The sequence below is a fragment of the Dicentrarchus labrax genome, unplaced genomic scaffold (genome assembly GCF_905237075.1).
Source record: "Dicentrarchus labrax unplaced genomic scaffold, dlabrax2021, whole genome shotgun sequence".
In the NCBI taxonomy this organism is placed as follows: domain Eukaryota; kingdom Metazoa; phylum Chordata; class Actinopteri; family Moronidae; genus Dicentrarchus; species Dicentrarchus labrax.
This window is the reverse complement of record NW_026136707.1, coordinates 149869-158901: the sequence shown is the minus strand read 5'-3', so window position 1 is coordinate 158901 and position 9033 is coordinate 149869. Positions and strand designations below refer to the sequence as shown.

Below are 9033 nucleotides of genomic sequence, written 5' to 3'. Positions count from 1 at the left end.
TGATATTCCCGAGCATTGATGCAGATTTGTACACTAGAAATACTGCCCGAATTGACTTCTTTTCATCATTTTAAGCAACCAGAATGAAATCTTTACCACTGTAAACACTCCAGTTCTGACGTCTAATAAGATTAACGGAGTTTGAATTCATTTTATTTGCGACGGAGATCTCCGGACAGTAGGTGACTGTGTCGATGCCTGGTCCAAACACTGCAAATGTCAATACATGTTCTTGCTGTCGTTTTATGAATCCTTATTAATCTGATGTCAGGTCTATTTGAGAAGAGTTTATACTGACACACAGTGTGTAAGGAGACATAGTCTGCAGTTTAACACAGTGTGGAGATCAACTGGTGATAGTTTACAACATTTTACCATCGATCATGTTGCCTCTACTCTTTTATCACCAATAAGTTTTATTATTTACACAACAGCACACTCTTTCATCCAAATTAGACAACTGTCAAATCTCATATTGCAATAGGAACAGAAATTGAATAATGTTAAAACTTTAATCACTAGAGGGTCTACACTATACAAATCCAATTCACATTCACAACTTTGTGGGATTTTGAATAAATGGGACAGAGATTATAAAATGTGATAGAACTGTGGTATTATATATAGAAACAGTATGTTTAATACCATCTTGAAGTAGAGTTGTGACAAAGCATTATATGATCAGATTAACTTGTGATGCAACATCTGAACATTGATCACGTTTCATATTAAAGTTTACAGACTTTTATCTTTTATTTATATTCTACATGTCAGCAAAGTCTTTCAACTCTTTATTATCAGGTTGCCCCAATAAGTCCATTAAAACGCTCCAATTAATTCAGAACGCTGCAGCACGAGTACTGACAGGAACTAGAAAAAGAGATCACATCTCTCCTGTACTAGCTTCTCTGCACTGGCTCCCTGTAAAATGTAGAATAGAATTTAAAATCCTCCTCCTCACCTATAAAGCTCTTCATGGTCAGGCCCCTTCATATCTGAAAGAGCTCATAGTACCCTATTACCCCTCTAGAACACTACGTTCTCTGAATGCTGGGCTACTTGTTAATCAGTCTTTCCAGTACTTTGCAGACCTGTAGCAACCTGCGTTTGTTCACGAGGGGCGAGGTGAAAGAAGAAAATTGATCTTGTGTTGTAAACGGCGGCTTACATGTTGAAATGTGGCGACCTTCGACCTGTAGATGTTCTCAGAGCACACGGAGACAGTTTTGTTGAAAAGAGGTAACATTTTAATCAAGTTAATTACTCAGCACAGTTAAATTGTAAATGAACGTCTGACAGAGAAAAACAAAGAAAACAAACAAAACTCCAGAAAAATAAAAGTGTTAATCAAAAATACTTTGACCTGATTAGAAACATATGTACAAACCTTAAGAAATAAAAACGTGAAGTCCTGCGAGTCAAAAGCAACGGTCATAAATTCCCTGACGGTTTTATTTTGCTGTTCACTTTCTGAACGTTAACGCTGTCAGAGAACGTAGAAAGGCTGAAGATGAACACTGTTGAGTTAATATGAAAATCTATACACACATTAATAAAAAACATAATCATGTATAAAACTGTTTTGTATGAAAACAAACGGATATGAAACTAATGAAAAAGGAGATTTTCCTCCAGCAGAGACTTCATTCTTCTTCAGATCTTCATGTGATGAGCTGTGAGGAAACATTTAAAGACACATGAAGAACAAAGAGAAACAGCGGAGTTAGTGGTGGGAAACATTTTAGCATCAGAAAGAACTTTATTCTAAAACTGTAATCCTGCTAATAATCCCAATTTTTACTAAACAGAACTCTGATCTCATTCTTCTTTTGGATTACAGTTCAGTTTCTTCTGCATCCTGATAACTCTGTTACTACCAGGCAGTGAGTCAGTCTCCATAAAGCCCCATATTAACATGTTACAGCAGAAATAAACATGTTTACAGACTGGTACAAACAACTGTTTGTTGTTTTTGTGTTGTTTCTCCTGTGGTGTGCCTCTGTGTTTTGTCCCTGTTTTATACTACAGGAGTGTGCAGCCTGTCTCACTGGGGACCTCTGAGGGCAACCTGTAGGTCTCCTCCTGATTGGTTAACTACGTGGGCTCGGTGATCAGCAACACCCGCCGTGTTTAAAACGTCTGGACCTCGCAGCAGTCGGACGCCAGTAAACCCGACAGCAGCCTCGTTCTGCCCTCGGTCCGTAGAGAAGCGAAGAGTTTTGTAAATATTATTATTCTATTTTTCTCGGGGTTGTATATAGTGGGTGTTGTAGGGGTGTTTTTCCATTAGCTTCGGGAGTTAGGGTTAGTAAGTGTCTTTTGTTTTACTCTTACGTTCAATAATGGATTAGTCCGCATTTGGTTTGAAGCAGTTAGCTCTGTTTGTTTGTTGTTTTGGCCTTGTAAATAAATCACTTCACTTGTTTGTGTTTATGTTGCGCTGATGTTTTCAATAGTAATAAACAGGAAGTGAACATAGTATCAGGTGTTCAGTGCGTGAATAAAAGAGGAACACCAGAGTAACCACATAAATGCCCCCTACAGTTTGTGTTCATCAACAGCGACAGCCCGACCGACACACAGTTCCCGCTCTTTCTAACAAATCCTTTCCAGGAGCTTCAGACTGAGCACATGAATTTGGCCACTGCCTGTGAGTAACAGCTCAGACTATTTACATCGACCTCTGCTGGAGAACAACAGCAACTACAACAATTCTCAAAACAGCGTCAGCTCCACTGAGTGCAGATTTGTGTGTGTGTACTCACAGATTTGACGGTCTGTTTGATGTAGTCCTTCTTGCTGTTCAGGTCGTGGTCTGGGTAGGTGTCAAACACCTAAAACACACAGGCAGGAGGACAGAATGAATGAATGAATGAATGAATGAATGAATGAATGAATGAATGAACACACCGCTACCGTAACCCGGCGCTCTCGGTTCAGAGCGGTTCAGTTACCCTCTGGCAGATCTGTTTCATGGTCATCTCCTCCAGGTTGGCCTCCTTCAGCAGAGTCTGCACCGTCTCCTTCAGCTGCTCGTCCGTCGGCGCCTTCTTTATCATCTTGATGAGCGGCTCGTCGTCGTCTGAGCTGTCTTCTGCTGCAGGGAAAGAGAGAGGAGCACAGAATACCCAGCATTCAGTGGGGTGAATATATAAAGTGGGGATCAGTCAGAACTACCGGCGCTGCACCGATCAGCTCCACCTCACCTGTGTTGGTGTTGTTTTTGCTGTTGCTGCTGCTGTCGGCCTTCTTGGTCTTGGCGGCGGGTTTGACCGGAGCCGTTTTCCTTTTTCTGGGCTGTAAAACAGAAAACTGTTGAGCTTCCAACGACTCTCATTCAGTTCTTGTAAAACTATTCAACCAGAGTTCCTTTTACCTTCTCCTTGGCTTCACTGTCGGCGTCGGACTCCGACTCTTCTGAAACTTCCTTCTTCGCTCTCTTTTTAGGCGGACCCGTCTTCTTCGCCGGTGTCCTCCTTCTTTTCACCGGTGCAGATTTCTTGGAGTCCGACTTCCCTCGAGCCGACTTCGATTTGGGAGACTGACAAAAAAATGTTTGTAAGATAATTCAGATTCAGTTCTTCAGTCGACTTTCATCGTTCAACTCCAGTTGTTTTATTTTATTTATTTTAAGACTCACCTCATCATCATCATCATCATCATCATCATCATCAGCATCATCATCTTCATCATCATCATCCTCCTTACCTCCTCCTCCTCCTCCTCTGCCGACTCCTCTGATTTGTCAGACTGCTCCTCCTCTTTCTCTGAAGGTTTGTCCTCTGTATCTGATCCCTCAGCCTCGGCCGACGCCACCGCCTTCTCCTCTTCCTCGTCGTCGTCCTCGTCGCTGCTCGAGTCCATGACGATGGCTTTGGATTTGCTTCCCGTTTTGGACTTCTTGGGACTGGACGATGTGCTCCTGGGTTTGGGTTTGCTCTTCTTCTTGGTCTTGGCCGTCGAGTTGTCGCCCGACAGTTTCTTCTTGGATTTCCTCTTTTTCTTCACGGGCAGACGCTGACGAAGGACAAACACATTCAGTCACTTCATTAGAACTAAACAGGCTTTTAAAACTTACAAAATGTATTTTTACAAAATGAGATTAAAGACAAACGACTGGCGAAAATCTATCAAATATATTTTCTTTATCAAATTATAGAATCTCCTTTTATTTCTATTTAGTGTGTAAACTGTGCTGAAAGTGAAACTGCTGTCTCTGCGCCTCCATACAGCCACTGACACGATGCAGGACGACAGAGTAAAATAGAAGGCGCCGTCTGCTGTTCAAGAAGAGCATTACGCTTCATTTTCCATCTCACTTATCTTCATTTATTTGTACCTTGATTAAAAACTGTCCCACCATATAACGTTATATTCCTTATTGATTAAATTATACAACAGTGTTTCCTCTTGGATTTTTCTTTAGCAGTGGGGGCAGGCCCCGTCCGAACACCCCCCCTAAACAATCAAACAGTAACTCTACGCCAACGTTTCCCATTAATAACCTCGACTATAGCAGCTGCCAGCGTTTACTTTAACCCAGCAGTTTTATAGTGAATCAGTAATATTTGTGTCACACTTGTATCACTGTTAGCATTACATATTATTGCTTTATGAGATTTTGTACAGTCGAGGGACTGTAGAGTCTCTGTTTGTGTTCTGCAATAGTCTACAATCTACTAGAGGCAGAGGGACAAACTAATATTAACCTGCAACTAGTGTTGCTTTCGTCAACGAAAATTTGGACTAAATATCGTCGACAAGGAAACTTTATCACGTGACGAGACACAATGTAAATGGCGGTCATGTGACGAACACTATAATCAAATATATAATGCAATATTGTTGACGAATAAAAACGGGACTAAATGTGGTTTGCAAAATAAAAACTGCTAAAATATCTCTTCATTTTCGTTGATCAAAACGAGACGAAATGTTATAACGTTATTTTGTCTCGCTATTATTATTATTTTGCTTTTTTTTTGCATATTATTTTGTTTTCTGAGGCGACGTCACTTCCTCAATCCCCACTCGCAGCATTATTTAGAAGATGGAGCTGCGGTGGGTTAACATTAACGACAACTCAAGAACCAAAGTTAAGTCTGGCACAAAGAAAGGAACCGATGGCCTGGGGGGTTCGTCTTTGGGAGAAAAAGAAGAAACGACATTTGGACACACTTTCATTACATAGAAGTGAAAAATAAAACCGAATGTGTTGTGGAAAAATATGGGGAGAAATGCGGCCACAAAAAAATCGCAGGAAAAAACACCACGAATCTTAAGAGACATCTCAAGGTATTCCATAATGAAATCAAGGTAAGTCAAGACATTAACGTAACGTTACTTTCTATTTTAGAAAACTCATGCCAAGGTAACAATGATATAATAATAAGATAACCTTGTTTGACTTGTGAAATGGGTGACTTAAAGAAAATTTTGGTTTTGTCTATACTATACTACTAGGTACTTGTACTATATTAACTGGGTTAAATAGAACTGCATTACTAAAAAGAGACTAAAATACAATTTTGTCGACTAAAACTAGACGGAAATGTTCATGGATAACTCCGACTAAAATAAGACTAAAATGCTCAGACTTTTAGTCGACTGAAACTTGACTAGACTAAAAAGAGTATAAACGTGACTAAAACTAATAAAAACTAAAATGACAGTTTGACACAAAGACTAGACTAAAACTAAAATTAAAACAGGCCGCCAAAAACAACACTACCTACAACCGATTCTTTATTCTAAATGCGATTGAGCTCGCTGCTCACCTTCCCGCTGTTTTTCGGTGCGATGAGGAAATTCATGATCCTGTCGACCAGATCTGAGTGGGTTCCCTTCTTCTCCAGATCCAAAACACCACAGACAAACCTCAGTATGGGGTTGGTAAAATGTGAATTCCTGCATTCAGAGAGACAAAGAAAAGACAGAAACTGACAAACTGTACGTTTCCTTTGTGTTTAAATCTGAACTTGCTGCTCTCATAATGTCTCATAATGTTTATAATGTTTCATTTGCAACTATAATTTATCATTTCACGCAGAGCCGAAGAACGAGTGAGAGGAAAAACATCTGTAGAGCGTTTTCACATCCAACTGCAGCGAATTAAAAGGTCGATCAAGAGAGAGAGAAACTCTGCCCCATCAGGAGCTCAGATTCAGAGGACAAAGACGCTATAACCCAGTTAGCTGTAAAGTTTGTCTGCTGTAAAACTGGTTCACTATGATCTGAACTGAGGTAAAACTGTGACTGTGTGTTTAATTACAATAAATCAGAAAGAATCTGCAGCGTAATGAGCAAATAAAGTCCCAGTAAGTGTAAAGCTAGACTAAGACTACAGTTTCTTCCCATTCTTCCTCTCTGATGAAGACCGAAGAGGTAATAAACTGAGCGTAACTCTGCACAGAAACTTACTTGAGAAGTTTTTCTCGTTTTTTGGCGTACTGTTCGCTGTCCGCGTCAAAAGGAAAGCCGTTGAAAAGACGCAGGTTCTTCTTTAATGTGGCCATCTGAAAAAAGAACAAACATTACGTTAATAAATATGAAAGTGCGTCGATCATTAAACTTCCACCGACAGTCTCCAGACGTTGGTACCTTTCCCGGTCTGTCGAACAGGATGATGTGCAGAGGTTTCAGGTCAGCTAGCTTCATCTTGGAGATCTGGTAGCCGGTGCGAGGAATGTCTCCTAATTTATCTCCAGTACCTGGAAACATGGGAATAAATACACTGACAGTTTTCATAAAGTTTAATCATCAGTTTACGACTGGATAACTGGATAAACAAATATGAATATTAGGGAAGTACAATGGGAACAATAACTGATGAATTATTGGCTATAATAATGATAAAGTTTAATTTCTTATACAAAACGACTGATAGGCTCCTTTAGAAAAACTAAATGAACATCGGAAGAAGAACTGTTTGTTTTTGTTGTTGTTGTTGTTGTGTTAACAATAGTGATGTCAGTTGGATTATGGGATGTTAAATCTTTGTCTTTCTTACCATCAGGCACTCCCAAACTACAAATTATGAACTTCTTTTTCCTTTTAAAGACGATTAAGAACTCAATTTAACATCTATTTCACGTCCATACCGACAAAAGAAACGTCCACATTGTTAGTGCTGAGTCGGGCTCACAACCTGAATACAGAACATTACTGACTGTACTGCTTTAGGTTTTCCTGTGCGACTCTAATGCCTTCACACCCAAAGTTCCTATTCTGAGCCTTTTCTTGCTGCAGTTCTCAGTGCTGATTAATTCTGATCGGGATGCAGTTTGAATCAGTTCTTATTGGGTCCATGTCAGTTTCATCAGTTGTTAGTTGATGAATACGATTCTTTCTCAAAAACACATAATAAAGTTACTGCAACTTCACAAAAGTAACATTAACTTCACAATCCGATCAATTTAAGACCATATCTAATTGTATTTAAGACATTTTCATTCCATAAATTCAGATTATTGGATATAAAAGACTTTTTAACAACCTGCAGAAACCCTGTAAACAACCAAAGTTGTGCCTGTTAGAGTTTAAATATAATTAATAATATTCACCATCTCCGATCTTGAGCTTCTCCTTTTGCTTCGGTGCCTGGAAATCGAGCCTCTCGACCGTCTTCTTCGCCCGCTTGCCCTCGATGATTTCACCTGCAGCTGCAACAACGGGGTGAGAATAAGGTTGGTTCGCATGTTAATGAGTTATCGCTGTCTAACAGGGGTAATTCATTAAGTGTGTCAACATCGGTGTCAGTGAACCATCCCTTTTTCTCTTTACCAGATATTTTGGAGAGGCTTTTGTTCGGACTCGACTGGTCTTTCTGTGACGTCTCCTGCCGCTCCTCCACCTCTTCGTCGGACACTGCAGAGCTGTCCATCGCTTCCTCCGCCACGTCACTCATATCTGCACAGCCTCAGTCTGTCAGTCGATCCTAACGGGAGGAAGAGGAACACGTTTATATCAGCACAATGATACACAATCAAATGCTACAGTTTAAGTTCATAGAGCCTCTCGTCCAGCTGGGAACTGATCTTATTGACATACACAGAAACAAACCATAATGAAATGTGTCTTCACTTTTATTTTAACGTCTGTAACCCGTGAGATTGGTTAAAATGTTTGTTTTGAGTGACGGCATCAAGTCAAAAGTCCATTTAGAAATCAGCCAATTTAATAAAAAACAGAAAAAGACTGCTTAGTGTTAACTCAAAGTCTCCTTATAATAATAATAATAATAATAATAACAATAACAGTAACAATAATAATAATAATAATAATAATAACAGTAACAATGATAATAATAGTAGTAATAACAATAATAATAATAATAACAGTAACAATGATAATAGTAATAATAATAATAATAATAATAACAATAATAATAATAATAACAATAACAATGATAATAATAATAATAACAGTAACAATAATAATAATAATAGTAACAATAATAATAACAGTAACATATAATAATAATAACAGTAACAATGATAATAGTAATAATAATAATAATAACAGTAACAATAATAATAATAATAACAATAATAACTTTGTAAACTCTGGTTTTAAAGGTGCTATATAAACAAAGTGCTTTGACAGACAAAGCAAAATGACAGCCGTGATACAAATGTAATTAAATATAAATATACAATAATAAGAGCTGAATAGAAGCCTTTAACTTCAAATGAAAAGGAAATAAACACATAAAGGGAAGTGTGTAAAAGGTGTTTTCAGGGCTGATCTACTGTCCAGGTGTCTCAGCAGCATCAACAGACAGAAATCCTCCGTTACTTTATGTAGTTTGGTGTATTAGACAAGAGCCGAATGCTAATGTAGCTTCTGATAATTCATTAAGTCTATAAATGAAGCGTTGTGCACTTTGGTTTCACCAGTGAGGAGCTTTGATCCATTAAAACAGCAGAATAATGAACGCAGTCTGGCAGCTGGGACATGGAAACGATTGGCGCGCTGTAACTTCACATTGCGCCAAACATGTTAGCTGCTGCCGGGGAAGTTAGCCCTCTAACG

The 9033-nt window shown here is 38.9% G+C and overlaps 1 protein-coding gene across 1 annotated transcript in view; it reads right to left on the bottom strand.

Moving 5' to 3' along the window:
- Positions 1 to 1224: 1224 nt before the first annotated feature.
- The window catches only part of dek (DEK proto-oncogene), an 8274-nt gene continuing 465 nt past the window's right edge, over positions 1225 to 9033 (bottom strand). Inside the window, exons 2-12 of the mRNA XM_051405435.1 lie at positions 7783 to 7936; positions 7563 to 7661; positions 6601 to 6710; positions 6421 to 6515; positions 5778 to 5907; positions 3709 to 4017; positions 3377 to 3541; positions 3207 to 3297; positions 2955 to 3097; positions 2766 to 2834; positions 1225 to 1673 (exon numbers count right to left, since the gene is read on the bottom strand). Coding sequence (XP_051261395.1) covers positions 1662 to 1673; positions 2766 to 2834; positions 2955 to 3097; positions 3207 to 3297; positions 3377 to 3541; positions 3709 to 4017; positions 5778 to 5907; positions 6421 to 6515; positions 6601 to 6710; positions 7563 to 7661; positions 7783 to 7906 — 1347 coding nt within the window. The 5' untranslated portion in view covers positions 7907 to 7936 and the 3' untranslated portion in view covers positions 1225 to 1661. The remainder of the gene's footprint in view (positions 1674 to 2765; positions 2835 to 2954; positions 3098 to 3206; positions 3298 to 3376; positions 3542 to 3708; positions 4018 to 5777; positions 5908 to 6420; positions 6516 to 6600; positions 6711 to 7562; positions 7662 to 7782; positions 7937 to 9033) is intronic.